The sequence below is a fragment of the Neovison vison genome, chromosome 6 (assembly GCF_020171115.1).
Source record: "Neovison vison isolate M4711 chromosome 6, ASM_NN_V1, whole genome shotgun sequence".
NCBI classification, from domain to species: Eukaryota; Metazoa; Chordata; class Mammalia; order Carnivora; family Mustelidae; genus Neogale; species Neogale vison.
Window position 1 is genome coordinate 3,166,216 of NC_058096.1, and position 17,176 is coordinate 3,183,391.

A 17,176-nucleotide genomic window follows, 5' to 3' on the forward strand; every position below is an offset into this window, starting at 1 on the left:
TTGAGGGTCCATTTCTGGATTCTCTGTCCCATTCCACTGACCTGTGTCTGGTTCTGTGCAGGTACTGGACTGCTCTGATCGCGACCGCTCCGTAGTGTATCTTGCGATCTGGATCGCGATTCCTCCAGTTTTTTCATTTCAAGATTGCTTGGACTGTTTGGGGGTTCTGTGGATTCACACGTGTTTCAGGATTGTTTGTTCTAGTTCTGTGAAAAATGCTGTTGGTACTTTAATAGGGACGGCACTGAATCCGTAGATTGCTTTGGGTCGTACGGACGCTGTACGGATATTTGTTCTTCCAATCCATGAGCACGGGGTGCCTTTCCATGTCTGTGTCATCTTCAACTTCTTTCATCAGGGTTTTATAGTTTTCCGAGTACAGACCTTTCACATCTTTGGTTAAGTTTATTCCCAGATATTTTATTGTTTTTGGTGCAATTGTACATGGGATTGTTTCCTTAATTTCACTTACTGCTACTTATTAGTGTATAGAAATGCAACACATTTCTGTCTATTAATTTTGTATCCTGTGACTTTACTGAATTCACTTACCAGTTCTAGCAGTTTTTTGGTGAACTCTTTTCAGGTTTTCTATACATAGTATCATGTCCTCTGCAAACAGTGAGAGTTTGAGTTCTTTACCAATCTGGATGCCTCTTACTTCTTTTTATTGTGTGACTGCTGATGCCAGGACTTCCAGTCTATGTAGAGGAACAGTGGGGAGAGTGGACATCCCCGCTATTTTCCTGACCTTAGGGGAAAGTTCTGTTCATCCCCACTGAGTGTGATGTCCTCTGTAGGTTTTTCATGTAAGGTCTTTATTATGTTACGGTGTGTTCCTCTAGACCTGCTTTGATGAAGGTTTACCAACGGATGTTGGACTTGTCAAATGCTTCTTCTGCATCTACTGAAATGATCAGATGATTTTTATACTTTCTCTTATTGATGTGAAATATCACGTTGATTGTTGTGAATACTGAGCCACCCCCGCATCCCAGGAATAAATGCCACTAGATTGTGACACACGGTTTTTCTTACATATTGTTGGATTTGGTTTGCTCACATTTTGTTGAAGACTTTTGCATGTATATTCATGAGAGATATTGGTCTGAAGAGGTAAAAACCCTTGAAGAGAGCACATACAGTACTTCCTCTGACATCAGCCCTAGAAATATCCTTCTAGATATGCCTCTTGAGTCAAGGGGAATAAAAGCAAAAAGAAACTGCTGGGACTTCATCAAGGTAAAAAGCCTCTGCACAGCCAAGGAAATAATAAAACTAAAAGACAACCTACGGAATGGGAGAAGATATTTGCAAATGACATACCTGATAAAGGGTGAGTATCCAAAATCTATGAAGAACTTCATTAACTCAACACCGAACAACTAACAATCCAATTTATAAATGGGGAGAGGACATGAACAGACATTTCGCCAAAGAAAACATCCAGATGGCCAACAGACACATGAAAAGATGCTCAGCATCACTCATCATCAGGGAAACACAAATCAAAACCATAGTGAGATCCCACCTCACACCAGTCAGAATGGCTCAAATGAACAAGTCAGGAAACAACAGGTGTTGGCAAGGATGTGGAGAAAGGGGAGCCTCCTGCACTGCTGGTGGGAATGTAAGCTGGTGCAGCCGCTCTGGAAAACAGTATGGAGGGTCCTCAAAAAGTTAAAAATGAAACTACCATACTATTGTATTGTAAATAGTAATCCTATTTGCAACATCACCATAATACAACATTTAAAAATTTCACCACTTTTGCTTTGTGCAAATTAAAACTGTTTAAATACTCATAAAAACATAACTACAATCAAAGAGATTTGGGACGCGGAAGGTGAACACACAGTTCACAGAGCAGACACGAAGAAACCATTAACTGGTTAGTAAGAGCACGAAGCGCAAATTTCCTGTAAGCCTGTACCCTGGGCATTTAAGAGCACATCTATTTTTTACTTTGAGCTTCTGTGCAACTTTTTAAGAAGGACACATGCAAGGCAGGAATATAAATATCTCAGTGGCCTCCATGAGAAACTCGGTGACCACAGACGCGCTATGAACAAGGCAGATGACGGCAGAAAGCCTGGCCCGAGGCCGGGTGCTCTTCTTGGTTTATGCAAAAGCAGCCCCAGAGCAAGACTGAGGTGCTTCAGAGACTAGAGAAAAGAAGACCCTGGGCAAGAAGAGAAAAGTTCATTCCAACGTCCAAGCTGGAATCCCTCTCTGGAAAAGCACTTGTCGGGGAAGGAAACAGGTCAGTGGGAAGAGAACTTGGCAAGAGAGCAGAGCAGGGGCCCTGCCAGAAAGCAAGGCTGGCCTCCACCCCCGAAGAACCTGCCTGTCTCCGGCCTGAAAAGGCCAGTGACTTTCGGACAGAGAGCCCACCCGAGTGGACAGTCACCTACGGCAGAGGTACGGGCGGCGGAAGGGCACAAGGCAGGGCTCCAGCCCTGCAGGGACCCCGAGCTGGTCCCACCTGGGCTCAGGGCCCCCTTCTGCAGTCTGCTCAGGGAGAACGGACGAAATTCTGGGACCAAGTCAGCCCCAGCACCTCCCAGATCAGGGTCCCAGAGAAGAATCGAGGCCTCGAGGATGCTGCATGACCCCAGGGTCTCAGGTGTGTTACGAACCAGGAGAATGTGAATGTCATCGTCACCCGGCTAAGGATTTTGATAGAGTGACTTGATTTCAATGGGCCCTGGGTTCACGCTCTCCAGTCTCTTCCCAGACATAAACAGAATATTCTATGTACAAGTAACTGATCCTTATTAAATATATTTATTAAGTAGGATAAATAAGCCTAGAAATAAAGAGCTCTTGTGTGTGTCCAGATCACATCTGAAGAGCCCCAGGGATCCCGATATGCCTGCAGCCCTAGAGGAAAGTCTGTCTACCTTATCCAGACTTAGTGGCCAAACTGGGCCTAAACCCACCAGCTCTGGGCTGCTGCCTCCTTTTTGGAGATTCTGATCCAGAAAACCCTACCTTCTGTTTAGCCAGTGTCGGGGTCGACTCTGGTGCCCCAACTTCTAAATCTGCCCTTCCTCCCTTCCTTTCCTCTTTGTGGTGACATAGGATTTGTGGAGGGGAAGAGTCAGCATCCCGGGCTGACAGTTCCCTTCCAGAAGGTCTGGAAGACATTTTACTTCCACGGGATTACCTGGGGTTATAGGACGAAAGTCCTACAAAACCTTCCTGATTGCTTTTCCTAGCCTGTAATTAATTCTATCCTCATTTTCTGTCTTCCTTTACGCTTTACGAAGCAGGACTGTGGATGACTGTGACTGCCCACTTTGCACTGGGTTGAATCCTGTGCCCCCCCAAATTCAAGTCCAACCGAAAACCTCACAACATGACCTTATATGGAAATCGAGTCCTGGGGATGTAATTAGTGAAGCTGAGGCCATACTGAACCCACGTATGACCTGAGACCACATGAGATCTTAAATCCAATGATGAACATCCTTATAAAAGCCTTATGGAAGATACAGGGACAGACAGGAAGACGGCAGCGTGATCACAGAGGCAGAGCCAAGATAAGGAAGGCCAAGGACCATCAGGCACCCCCAGAAGCTGGAGGAGGCAGGAGGGATCCTTCCCTGGAGCCTTGGGAGCCGCGCAGCCCCACGGACACCTGGGTCTGGACTTGCAGCCTCTGTCGTGTGTGGGGCTGTTACAGCAGCCTCGGGACACGAATGCAATCTGATACTGGTGGTTTTGTTCAATGTCACATTTAGGCTTGGGAACAGGAAACACGTACAATTACAAGGGAGCTACAGAACCCTTTGACTCTTCCACCTGCCCCGCACTCTGCCGTTCTGTCTAGCGGTGGCCTTATCTGCATCAGTCAGCACAAGAACGGTGCTGGGGTTGATGCAAAGTTTCTAGCAAAGCAAGAGTGCATCTCGGCAGTGACAGCCCAGGCCCGGTGTGCACCTCAGAGCCTCGCAGCCATGGTCTCCAGCCTCGCGTGTGCTCCCGGACGGCAGCCTGCTTCAGCCCGAGATGAAGGGCACAGCGTCTGTTTCCTCGCTGGAGCCGTACTCATCGGAGTCGTACGCCAACGGGGGAGACAAACGCTTTAGAGGACAGTTACTGGGCGGCAGGATCTGGCATGGGAATTAGTCCAAAGGCGTCCTTAACTTGGGAACAAGGAAACCACACAGAGCTACTATGGGACACCTTCCCAGAGCATCCTAGACACAGACGGGATGTCAGAGACGCTGGCACGGACCACCTGCTCAAGCGGCCCTCTGCCCCAGCGGCCCTGCGCCCAGTCCGCCGTCCAGGAGGCGGCACCTCTCCCCTCTGTGTAACTAACACGGAGTCTGTGGGGACACACGTGGAGCTGACACGGGCATCCTGTCCCTCTGGTCTCCCCTCGCAGTGTCTGATCCCGATGATCTCAGAAAGGGCGCGGGCCTGGGGGGTGGGGAGCTGCAGGCATCCCCTGGGGGCAGGGCTTCCTTTCTCACCCTCGTGCCCGCACTTACAGCCCCGCCGCTCCGGGGTTCCTGTTCTGTCCGTCGGACTAACCCACCGCTAGCACCGGGTTCCTGTCCTGCGTCGACTAACCCACCGCTAGCACCGGGTTCCTGTCCTGTCCGTCGGACTAACCCACCGCTAGCATCGTTTACTTTAAATATCAAGTCCCTCCAGACTCGGCTCGTCATTTTCTGGTACGAAGTAGTCCTGGCTCCTCCTGCCGCGCCTGCGGCCCAGTCCTCACATCGGTCCGGACTCCGGGGTGCCTGGGTCCCTCCACGGGAGGCTGCACACAGAGCCCGAGGCCCGCGGAGCCCGACACCCCGCACCCGGTGCTCCCCACCCTGAACGCCGCTGCACCCAGGGCCTCTGAGCCGGCTGGGGTGGTACGTGACTCACGCGCATCACACAGCCCACACTCACACAGCACACACCACACACACACAGAGCAAACACAGCAAACACACGCACACACAAACACAACACACCACATATACACCATACGTATCACATACATCAAACACAACACACATGCACACCATACACACACACACCACACACATCAGACATGCACAAACACAACACACATACCACACACACCAAACCAACACACATCACATGTACACATACCACACATGCGTGCGCACACACACACCACACATGCATCAAACACACGTGCAGAACCACATGCACCTATTTCTCTCCCGGTCTTCCTGATACGTTACTTCCCGACCAGCCCCTCCTGCGCCCGCATCTGTAGCCCCTCACCAGCAGCGAGACGTCCTCTCCCCTCTGTGCTGTTCCTAACAAAAGAGCGTTACTGAATCCAGTCCTGAGGAAATACTAACTAGACACCCAAACGGGGACAGTCTACGACAGAAAAGGCCGGTACTCTTCAAAAATGTCAAGGTCATGAAGGACAAGGGAAGGCCAAGAAACAGCTTCGGACTGAAGGAGACTGAGTCCCACAGGACAATGGAACACAACATGTGATTGTGGATGGGGTCCTGGACCAGGGGACACAGGACAAGACATCCTGGGATGTTGGCTGCTGTAACTTCTGATATGGACCGTGGATTAGATCACGGCATTACCTCACGTTAAATTTCCTGATTCTGACCTTCACGCGCAGTAATAGGAGAATGTCTTATTGCTAGGAAACACACACCAGCATACTGAGAAATAAAAGGGCATGATGACTACAACTGACTCAAATGATTCAGAAAAATACGTGTGTGCGTGTGTGTGTCACACACACATACACAGAGGGTGGAGGGAGAAGCAAACGGGGCAGAGTGTGCAGGTGTGTCTGGGAGCTGAGCCCTGGCCCCAGCTGGACTGGCCACATTCAACAGTCCCTCTACCCCAGGTTTACTCTACTCAACACTCAGCACCCAGGACAGAGACCAGTATCCCACCCTGGGCCCCAGACTGCCTCCTGGGGGACGTGGGCCAAGGAGAAAGGTCAAGGGCACAGAGCCTCGGGGGCCTCAGTTGGCCGCCATAATGGACCCCAAAGTCCCAAGACTGACCCACCTACTGAGAAAGAAACCCCATAAAAAACGGCTTTTCTCACTGCATTTCCAGCTTCGGTTTTTGCTAGATCTTTGCCCCCGGCCCCTTACACATCTGTGACAGAACAGATAATGTCTGTCTTTCACATGAACACCGATGAGTTAATGACTTCTTCAGAGTTTTCCAGCACAGCAGATGATATCTAAGGAGTGACCGGGGGGAGCCATCTTGAACTTTTCCAAAACCTTGGACTCACCAAAACCCCCGGCTCCAGGGCACAAGTGACTTCCGGAGGACCAGCTCAACACTGGCTTTGTTCCTGGGTTACTGAGGAGGCACGGGCACCAGACCACCGTCAGTAAAAACCCCAGGCCCCAAGCGAACATGACACGCACTCTTTCTTCCCTTCTGAGTCTCCCGGATGCCCTGTCTGTATCCACTCTCTCTGTACCTTTAACAGACTCCGTTCTTACTTCCTCTTGGTTTGTGTCTGATTTCTATCCCGCCTGAGGCCAAGGGCCTTCTTGGCTGGTTCTCCGGAGCCCTCCTCTGGGTCCCAAGACCCAGCCAGCCCGCTTTAGTCCCACAACTGCGCACAAAGGAGTCAGGTCCCCAAAGGAAATCAAGGTGGTGTCAGCAAGGGCAGTGCCCACTGGGAGAAGACATAACCAGGCCTCTGAAGGAATGTTCAAGCTAGCTTTCTCCCTTTGCGGGGAAGGGAGCTGGGATCTAGAAAGTAAAGGTCAACGAGCAAGTCAGAGGCAGAGATGGAAGAGACATGCTACATCCTTGTCACCCAGAGTGCCATCTGTGGAGTCAGGGCCCCCTGTCCCCTGGGAAATGCAGAGGCTTGGGCCCCACCCCAGACCTCCTGAGGAAGCATTCGCATTTTAACAAGTTCCCAGGGGGAGGATGCACAAGTAAACTAAAGTGTGAGAAGCCCTAGGGCCTCAACCTGAAAAAAGAAAAGGAAGAGAAAAAAGGAAAGGAAGAGAAAAGAAAAGAAAAGAAAAGAATGAATCTGTGACATACAGGACATGGGGTTCTTTGTGATATTCTTACAATTTTCTTCTGTGATTTTGGAAACTGTATCAAAACAAAGTTACAAAACAGACAAGGAAACTGAAGGGAAGCGCCCACTAGAGGAAAGGGAAGTGTCTACAGCAGGCGGCCAGGTTACGGGTAGACTTGAAATGAAATGACAAGGGAACCACTCTGGGAGGGACGCAGAGGCCCTGTGGGTGCCACCAACCAGCAGGGGCCTGAGAAGCAGAAAAGGGTGTGAGGGCCACAAGTGGGCTGTCGTGGCAGAGATGAAGGGGTACAGGATATGGCACTAGGGCACAGAAACTGTTTTGAGTGGAGGGCATTTGAGTGCCTTTAATTTCTAACCTGCCTACAAGCACAACCCCCTAGAAGAACTTAAGTGCGGCACTCCCCTCCCTGGGAGCAGCAGGGCAGACACTCTTCTTGCTGGAAAGGAGAAGCACCAGCAGCTCACCTAAAGAGAGGCCCACAGCACTACCTTATCTCCCATCTGTTCCCATAAGGCCCACTGAACCTTTCCGAAAAGTCGTTTGTTTTTCCACATGTGCCCTTGTCCTCCTCCTCTTCCCTTATTAAGATGGCACAGAAGCCGTCTGAGTCACATTTTTCTGTAACCTCCCCTGCATATGTGATCACATCTGTCTTTTGTAGTTTAATTTGCACGCCCCCAAGGAAGGAGCCCAAGAGGATAGAGGAAAACTTATTCCTTCCCAGTAGAGAGCAACAGGAAAGAGAAACTTTTGGGCGGGTGGGCTACGGGACGGAGAGGCTGGCTCTAGTCTCTGCCCTTGCCCTCTTCTTCCTCTAAGGGGTGTGAGATTCCTGCCCAGCCGTGAGAAGGGCTGTCAGAGCATGCGATGTGAGCTTGTTCTCGAAACAGGAAGCAGTATTCTGGTCTGCATCTAACTTGTTTAGCCTTCATTTTCTCTCAGTAAGCTCTGCCCCAGCTAAGCCACTCACCGGGCTCAGGGTTCATACACTTATCTCCCCCGAAGCCACTTTATAATCCTGCCCATAGCCAAGGGTCGTTCTTCCACGGACACGTCATTATTATAGAAACTACTGAAAACCACGAGGGAGTCCTAACGCTATCTGTCATGGCCAGAACCAAACGCAGAGGACAGCTTAGCCAAGCTCCTGGTCAGAGTTTCCAGTGCTGATAAGCCATTCAACAGTAACCCAGGGACGCCAGGCAGCCATCCGCGTTTTTTCTAACGACACCGGCCGTGCGCACCGCCACACAGCACCAGGCCACGGGACTGAGCGCCAGCACTCACCACTGATCCCGGGAGAATGAGATGATGAAGCGAACGCCTGGGGGCAGTGGAGCCATTTACGCCGCGCCGACCACGGGGCTCTGGTCACAAGAGGCTTCGTGCGTGGGTTCTCAACACGGGCTCCAGTATCTCTCTGGCCCGCGCAGCTCCCGCGGACTGGAAGGTACGCCGAGGTGTCCTGCTGGGTCTTGCTTGCCCTCTTCCTTCAGGCTCAGCTCCCTACAAGAAGAATGAGCAGTGGAAAAGTCAGGTGTCCCGGCAGGGCCACTACGGGAGTCCCTGGCAGACGTAAGGTCCAGAGTGGGTGTCGGCCAGCCCACATCAAAGCTGGGCTTCCAGCCCCACACCGAAATCCCCCATGAGAGCTACTGGGGGAGGCAATCTGCCTGCCCTCAGGGACAGCTTGTTCAGAGACCACAGACACAAACTCCACGTGGTCTGATGGTGAACAGAAGGACTCCGAGTCCCTCCCTCTCCCTCTGGGAGACATCCACAGAGCCTCCCACTCGCTCTTAACCACCACGCTCTACGGAACGAATACGAACATTCGTGGGGACCAGTGTGTGCCCAGTGGTCATACCGTGTGCTCAGTTACCAGAGCGCGCCAGGCAATGGGACAGGCTCGGCTCCACCCCCTGTGGACCAGGCCACGTCCAAGCCACGCTAACAGAGACACAGAGGCCCGGGCAAGACGGCAGGTCGTCAAGCCCATCATTTCACTGTGGCCTCGCGACGAACTGAAATGCACCTCGTGCTGTGGGAAGGTACCCGACTGTCCACCGGCCTCTTGATGCCTCATGTCCGGGGAAGGACCCCGTTCCGAAGCCAGGGCTGATGGCAGAGGAAGACGGAAAGCAACCGCCAGGGAACCCGGAGAGCCAAGGACGCCCGGCACAGCAGGTAGGCCTGGTCTCTTGTCCCAAAGCCAACCTCAGCACACAGGACTTCTCAGTCTATCCTCGATGCTTGGCCACAAGGAATATTTTGGACCAAGTCCTTAGATAACATGGGACCCACCGCATATAGGAGCACAGCCTGGGCTGTCTTAATACTGAAAATTCACAGTTATGTAATTTTTTTTTTTTTAAGTTACTTTTGAGTAAACGTTCATCTCAGTTTAAAGCTGCTGAAATTTATTTAATGTCTCCCAACAACTTCTTTGGGGTTACAGACAAGCAAAGCAAGTAGCTCCACTACAAGGTTCCAGCTACATTCCTAAGAGCCTGGGCACCCCCCCACCCCTCACCGACATTCTGTCCCTTCCCCCCTCCACACATGGTGACTTCTTTAGGGATTGCCCTCCACACTTTTTAGTAAAAAAAGTCAAATTCCTTGCTGCGTTTTCATCCCAGGACCCCTGGCCCTGGCCCTCCCCAACCCCCTTACAGCTGACCCTGGGCTGGCTAATCCCAGGCACATTACTTCAACTGTCTGTTTTCTTGCTGTCCCTGGCTAACAAAATAGGGATGGTGGCACCTACATTTTAGGGTTCTTATGAAGAGAAAAAGAGATCACCCATGGAAAGCCCTTAGCACCGGGCCTGGCGGGCAGAAGCAGCTCAGGAAAAAGCAGCCGGTGTTCCGGAAAATCCAGGAGAGCCGGGGTAGTGCGTGGCTGCCCCATTCCCGGGACTTAGGTTCAAACTTGGCACAGAGCGAGCGCTCTGGAGACATGTTAAACCAGTCTCTGCAAATGCTTCAAAGATGTTTTGGCTCAAAATCTAGATTTAAAGAGTATTTCACTAAAACTCCATTCAAAATGAGTGGGCTCCTGTCCGGGCCTCTATATACTCTGAGAAACAATTTTGTGACCGTAGAGTAAAGGATTTAAATTTTACAGTGCCTGAAAAGGGATGGCCAGAGTCCACTTCCTTCCTCCATCCAAACACTGCTTCACTAGGTGTGGCTTGTCTAGGAATATTCTAGATGGTATTCCCCTCTGAATCAGTCAATCAATAAACCTCGATTAAATAAAGCTGTAATTAAAAAAAAGAAATCCAGAAGGCCCTGGAAACCAGCAGGGGAAGAAAATCTCAACTTCTTTTTAAAAATAATTGAACGGTCTTCCCCTGTGAAATGGGTGAAGGCAAGTGCTATCACTCTCCTAGAAGTAAAGGTAGGGATTTTACATGTGGGATGTTAAGAGCTCAAATGAATGAGGCTCCTTCCTCCAGAGCCAGGCAGTGGCCCCTGAGAAGCACGGATTGCATGGAGAGCCGTGGACCCTGTGAGGTCCACCGGGAGGCAGGGCACTCCCTTCCCAGGAGGACCGGCGGCTTGCCCCATGGGCGGGACACTGCGCAAACTCAGGTCCGGATTTTCTCAGCCGCACCCGCCCTCTTCTCTTCCTCTGGCCTGTCCCCTGTCCTCCGGAGAGCACAAGGGAACGAGGCGAGGCACTTGACACCGAGCGTTGAGCACAAAGCCCCACTGCATAAAAGATGATGTACTCTCTCTGCTGGCCACTCTTCGTAGGGTCTCCAAAAGTCACTATTCCCGAGCGAAGTCACACCCTCCAGAGTCATTCTACAATGAGACGGGGAATTCAGCTCCCTCCCACTTCCCAGAGCAGATCAGTCAAACCTACTAAGAGGCAAGGTTTCATACCCACCTTCTGAAAGTGCCCAAACCCCGCAACTAGATGAGGAATGACCCGAGGCAGAGAAGCATTCCCGGGCTGTGCCCTCGGGCCGTCCGTGGGTGACCTGGCTGCCCAGGACGGCTCTGTGAGCTCCTTCAACAAGAGTGACTCTGAAAGGGTCTTCCTGGAACGGAGCAGCCCTCTACGGATGTTAAATGAGCTACTCAGAGTTTTCAAAGTGGATCACATTTTTAAGACAAAGTCGGGTGGAAGGTACACTTCCCCCCAGAAAGTTACTTCTTTTTTTTGCAAAGAGAGAAGAGAATGGCAGGAGACGGTGAGAATGAAAACCACTTCCTTTCTAGAGAAAATACTTTCTATGGCTTCTACTTGAAAGGCTCTATTCCCTATGAAACATTACTGACAGTGCCCACTATCTCTTTCCTGGGGTTTAAACACAAAAAGAACTTCTCTCTGGGCATCACCTCCTCTGCCCCACCCCCAACCCGCTGAATGTCAAAGGTGATGCACAAAACAAACCCTGCCCATAGGGGTCCACGCCTACAAGGGAAGACACTGAAGGTCTGGAGTCTTGACCTACAGGGAGACCAAGGAAGGTGCCGGGAAGAGACCTTTAACAGTTACCAACTCTTAACAACTTCCCCCAATCTCTGGTCCCAGGAAGGTGGCAGCCACCCAGCAGCTGGCCACCTCCCAGCCCCAGGAGACCGAAGGCCAGGCAGGCTTTGGAATTTCACCTTTAGAAATGCAAACCTGGGGCTGGAAAAAGGGCTTTCCAGTGTCCTCCGTTCAAATGCAAATCAGGACGGTCCCTCGGGGTCACCAGGTCGCCAGGAGCGGCTGCGTGGCTGCTAGGGCGGGGTTGCACCGGAAGGCGGGGGGGAAAGAGGCAAAAAGAGCCCGAAGGTTGGAGGTCGACAGGTGGGGGACTTTCAGGCGCTTTCCAATCGATCCACAGGACGCTGTCACTGGTGTGGGCCGGGAGGCTCACGAGCTCCGGGAACCAGCTGCTCAGCAGGCGAACAGCCCAGAGGCCCAGAGCGCCAGCTCCCCGAGCCTCCCGGACGCCTTTCAGCGCCGGCTCCTCCCCGGCGGCGGGTCCCCGGGAGAGGCGGACTCGGCGACACGCCCACGTCCCCGGCGCGCGGCGGCCAATGCGCGGGGCTCCTCCCGCGGGGTCCCCGGAGCCCCCGCTGTCACCGCGACCGGGGCAGGGTGCGGAGGGGCGCCCGCGGGACAGCTCGGCTCGCCCGATTCCCCTTGCCCAGGATTCCCGGGGCCGCTCCGGTGTCTTCCGAGGCAAGGCAGGAGTCGAGACGCTCGGCCCAGGCCAAGGCCGAGCACAAAGGCCGGTGGGGCGGGAGACGGCCGGAACGCAGGGGCCGCCGCCGCCGCGGCAGGTGCTGCGCGGCCGCAAACCCGGAGACCGGTAGGCCGGCGGCCCGGCGGGTGCAGGCGGTGCGGAGCGTTCCCGCGTCGCTCTCCCCGCTCTGTCCCTGTCCCCGCGCCTCACCTGCGCCGCGGCCCGAGCCGGCCGCAGCGGGCGCTTCCTGCTCGCGACTTCCTGGGGCGGCGCGCGGAGGCCCCGCCGGCCCCGCCGCCCCTTTCACTTTCCTGCCGCCGGCGGAGCGCCGGGGCCCGGGCCGCGGCGGGCGGCTCGGCCCTCCCCCTCCGGCTCATCCCCCCTCCTCCGATCCTTCCCTGCCTTCCCCGCCTTCCCCCCATCCCCTTCCCCGCCCCCGGGGTGCGCCGGGGTCCCAAGCAGCCCCAGGGGCGCCCCCACGCGAGTGGCGCTGCCCGCCCGCCGGCTGCCGGGGCCCGCAGGCGCGCGTCCTCCGCCCCGGCTCCGCATTTTGGCGGCGGACCCGTGTCCTCGCACCTGCCGGCGGGTTCGCGGGCATTCACTGGCTTGTTCTGCACTGGCCGGCAGGGAGCCCCCCTGGGCACTTGGCCCTCAAGGTAGGTCTTCCCAATAAGCTGCAAAGCCACGGGTCCCCCTGGAAGGCCCAGCGCTAGAGTGGGGGTGCGTGGGACTGCTGGCCTTTATTCACGCGGCTCCTTCTCAAGGGTCAGAAATCCCCAAACCAGCGTGCTCCTGAGCGAAAAGGGGCCCACGGACAGGCTCTGTTGAGCCTTCCCGAATCACACCTGTGTGTGCATGACGCGCAGCTCGGAGGGGTGGCCTGGAGAAGCCCAATCTGGCTCCTGGCACCTGCCACCGGGGCACCTCGCTGTGCCCTCTCACACAGTTCCCATCACCGCCCAGGACCATTGTTCTCTGAATCCCACTCTCACTGCGGCCCACAGTTGTCCTTGGGCAGACCCCCGAAGGGGCCGCTTATATTCCCACAGGCACCCACAGTGGACACAGCTTCCTAACTGGGCCCAGGCAGCCAGCTCCCAGAACAGCACGACCCAGGAAGAGCAAAGGGAAGAAGAAAACACGTTTTGCAGAAAAATTCCAGGAAGGAGGCCGCCCCTGGCTAAAAGTAATCCGAGGCCTCACTGTTACTTGCCTGGAGGTCTGTAGGGACGGTGGGTCTGGGCACATCGGTTGGCCGCCCGGCCCAATATCTCCCTCAGGCCAGCCCTGAGAAGGTTTCCTCCTCCCCTGTCAGGCCTCACCGTTTCCCCTGGGGCCCTGTTCAGTTCTAGAACACTCTGCTGTCCTTTCCCGTTCACTGAGTTGTGTGGAAGGTGCCACTTCTCTGGTTTTGTTGGTGGTGGTTTTTTTTTTTTTTTTGGTGGATGGTTTTTTTTTTGTTGTTTTGTTTTGTTTTTTTGAGAGTGTGCTGGGGGTGGGGAGGTGAGGGGATGGGGCACGGGGAGAGAGAATTCCAAGTCAGACCCCCCTCCCCCCCCACCCCCGCCAGATGCTAGGTGGGGCTCTAACCCAGGACCCTGACTTATGCCCTGAGCTGAGTAGGACACTTAACCGACTGAGCCATGCAAATGTCCCCTTTGGCTTTTGAGAAGTGTTCTCTGTGCAGAAGGGAAACCTGTCAGCCTCAGGGGGCCCCAAGGTTTCAGCCACAGGACACCTGCTGGGCCCCCCTCCTCCTGCAAGTGAGATGGCCCCAGGCCTCTCTCCTCCTTTCTCCCTTTGGCAGGATCTCTGAGGGCCAGTTCCTTCTGCCCTTACGGACTCTCTGTTCTTGGTGATCCCCAAACCAGCCCAGCCTGGCTCGCATCTCTCCCCACACCGCCCCTCCTCTGCTGCTCCCACGGGCATCCTGGTCTCTCACGGAAAGTGTGCCCTAGCTCTCCCAGCCCCGGGCGGGCTCTTCCTCAGACACCCACTCTCCCCGCTGCCCCGAATTGGCCTCCAAAAGTAGCTGGGATCCTGTCATTCCTGATGAAACCCCTCACGGTGCCCCTGGGTCCCGTGGGAACGAGACCTGGTCCCTTTGTAGCCAGACAAGGCCTGACCACGCTCCTTCCCCTTCCTGCCCCGGCTTGGGGACAGCACTGTCACCTTCAGGAGGCGCGCTTTCTCACACACTGCCGGGTCTGCCCTGCCTGCCCCACCTCAGCCTCTCCGGCTCCAGTAGCTCTGTCCTCTCATTTCCTGGGGGCCGCAGAAACCCGTCTGTCCTGACGGACCACGGTGACTTGGTCCTAGTGATTTCTGAATCTAGCTGGGGAGATACTCAGGCCATGCCCTGACTCAGAAGGCAGTAGTCTGTGTGCAAGCTGTCTCAGAGAAAATGCTAGTTGTGTGGCACACTGTGGAAAACCAGAGGGGGCCAAGACGGTCTACAGATTATTTGCCAAAAGTGTTAGTCTTTTAATTTTAAAAAGGTTAAAAGTATTCATCTTTTATAAAATACTAATCTTTTATATGATCATAACATCCAGAAAATATAGTAAGGGAGGTAATAAATTTGTACAAAACTTTCAAATAAAACAGTTTGCACTTTGAAATGAGAACCTGTGATTGCTTCGAGGAACATTCCAGGCTTTATCGTTAACATGACTGCGCACAAGCTCAGGATGGAGGGGACAGCTGGCATGTCACCACTGAGACACTTTGTGCCACTAGGTAACCTCTTAGAAATTTTTACAAAAGGTTTTATTAATTTATTTGAGAGAGCGTGGGAGGGGCAGAGGGAGGAGAGAGGCAGTCTCAAGCAGATCGCCCCGCGGAGCATGGACCCAGACGAGGGGCTCGATCTCATGACCCTGAGATCATGTCCTGATGGGAAATCAAAAGTCAGGCAGCCAAACCGACTGAACCACCCAGGCGCCTTAGGTGACTTTGACCCTGTTTTTTTCAATCACAAATTTTGTAACAGTTGAGAAGATAAAGAATCTAATGGTTCTTCCTTTTCTTTCATTGATTCATGTAATATGGAAATTTCCTGTGAGAACAGAATGAATCAAGCTCAACTTTTCCAATCCAGTGGTTCAAAGTCCTGACAAGGTGTGCAGCACCAGAGGTGGTGTGCCCTGAGGCTGCCACCCACGGACACAGGCCAGGCCGGCTCCAGATGGATTACCCCAGGGGGGCCAGATGTGGGGCTGTCAGCTGAACACACCTGGCCTGGCTGGGGGGCTCTGCTTTAACCAGAAACGTCCATGCCTGCTTTGACTTTGTTCTGATGCTATTTTGGGAAAAGAGGAACAGACCAAATGAGGCACGTTGCTTCTTACCCAGCAGGTGTTTACTGCCCTTCGGGGTCAGCCCCGTGCCAGGCACTGAGGCGTCGGAATAACAAGGGGCCTTGACTTTGCAAAGTTCACAGACCAAGAGCGTGCAGCAAGAATCGGCTGGGCCCCTCGAAAGGAAACTCCTGCGCGAGTGAGGAAGGGGCTCAAAGGACCTCAAACAGGGTAGCTTCAAACCACAGGGCAATCCGTGGTCTCCCAGTTACGGGGGCCAGAAGTCTTGAGATAAGAGTGCTGGCTGGGCTGTGCTAGCCCTGAAGCCTCCCCAGAAGAATGTTCCAGGCCTTTCTCTTAGCTTCCCATATTGCTTCCAGTATTGCTGGCCAGCCTTGGTGTTTCTTAGCTCGCAGATGCTTTGCTCCAATCTGCCATCACACGGCGTCTTCCATGTGTCTGTGTTCACGTCTCTGTGTGTCTGTGTCTCTGTGCCTCCTCTCTTCCAAGGACACCGGTCATACTGGATCTGGGGCACACCCCACTCCAATAGGACCTTGCCTTAACTATATCTGCAACCAGCCTATTTCCAAATAAGGTCACGTTCTGCAGAACTGGGAGGGACTAGAGTCTGGCGAGGGTAGGTTGGGGAGGGCACCAAGCTGGCACAGGGCCACTAGAGAAGGTCAAGCAGGGCACGGGAGGGAGTGAGGGGAGGTCGGTGTGGGAATGCACCTCGGGGCTAGCAACATCTCGAAGCTGCCAATGCGCTGTGGCCAGGGAAGTGAGCCACTGCTCGGACTCAGGGAGCTGGGGCTGAGGCCAGAGCTGCTGGACAGGAGGGGGCTTGGGAGGGGATGTAGCTGCTTTCAGGTGGTGCCCGAGAGGGAGGGAGCAGGGAGTGAACAGTTCTACCTCTCAGGTCCCACTCTCCCATTGCCCCAAGCCAAGAGGGAGATAGAGACAAGGAAACCCCAAGAGGGAGGTAGAGGCAAGGAAGCCAAAGCACAGCTCCAGGAGGCAAAGACAAATGTGATCTCTATCCCCCTTCCCCCAGAAAGAGCATCTGGTTAGGGAATAAGTCACACAGATAACCAGCAATCACAACATGGTTACACGGCAAACATAGGATGCAAAAGAGGGTCACCTGATCTGGCTAGCCGGTCACAGGAGGTAATGTCTCGGGAGCATACAAGGGGTTGGCCAAGAGCATGGGCAGAGAAGGGACACGGTCATGCAGCGCGAACCCAGCATGCACGGAAGCCTGAGAAGCAAGGCAGCAGGCTGGTCGAGGAGCAGGGACGGCTAGAGATTGTGGCAGGTGGGGAACACGGGTGGGAGAAAGGTCTAGGGGACAAGGAGAGAAGCGAGCCGGGGCTGGCCCCCAGGCGTCAGGCTTGGGCAGCTAAATGAACGGTGCTGTCCTCATGGAGGGAGGCACACAGAGCGTATTGCCCTTGGTGGGGCGGGTGGGAAAGGAATTTATTTGTACTTGTTGAGCATCTAGTTCCCAGGGGACCTCTCAGTGAAGATGCTGACCAGGGCTGGAGGTGTGGCTTCAGAGTCACTGGAAGGATCCTAAGCTGGTGAGGGAGGCTGGGTATGGGCAGAAACGGACAGCAGGGCAGTAGAACCTTGCC

The 17,176-nt window shown here is 53.9% G+C and overlaps 1 protein-coding gene and 1 long non-coding RNA gene across 3 annotated transcripts in view; one reads left to right on the plus strand and one right to left on the minus strand.

Moving 5' to 3' along the window:
• Positions 1–12,188, minus strand: part of SLC37A1 (solute carrier family 37 member 1) — a 57,574-nt gene extending 45,386 nt beyond the window's left edge. The window contains exons 1-2 of one of the 2 annotated variants that reach the window (XM_044250879.1): positions 11,688–12,188; positions 8,334–8,552 (exon numbers count right to left, since the gene is read on the minus strand). In XM_044250879.1, the coding sequence (XP_044106814.1) occupies positions 8,334–8,389 (56 nt within the window). In that variant the 5' untranslated portion in view covers positions 8,390–8,552; positions 11,688–12,188. Of the gene's footprint in view, positions 1–8,333; positions 8,553–11,671 lie in introns of both variants that reach the window. The other variant, XM_044250878.1, reaches the window with a different exon arrangement.
• A 640-nt stretch (positions 12,189–12,828) lies between these two features.
• LOC122908272 lies at positions 12,829–14,683 on the plus strand. Its single transcript, XR_006384948.1, has 3 exons — positions 12,829–12,893; positions 13,287–13,456; positions 14,045–14,683. It is a non-coding gene; the product is annotated as an uncharacterized LOC122908272 (long non-coding RNA).
• The last annotated feature ends 2,493 nt before the right edge of the window (positions 14,684–17,176 follow it).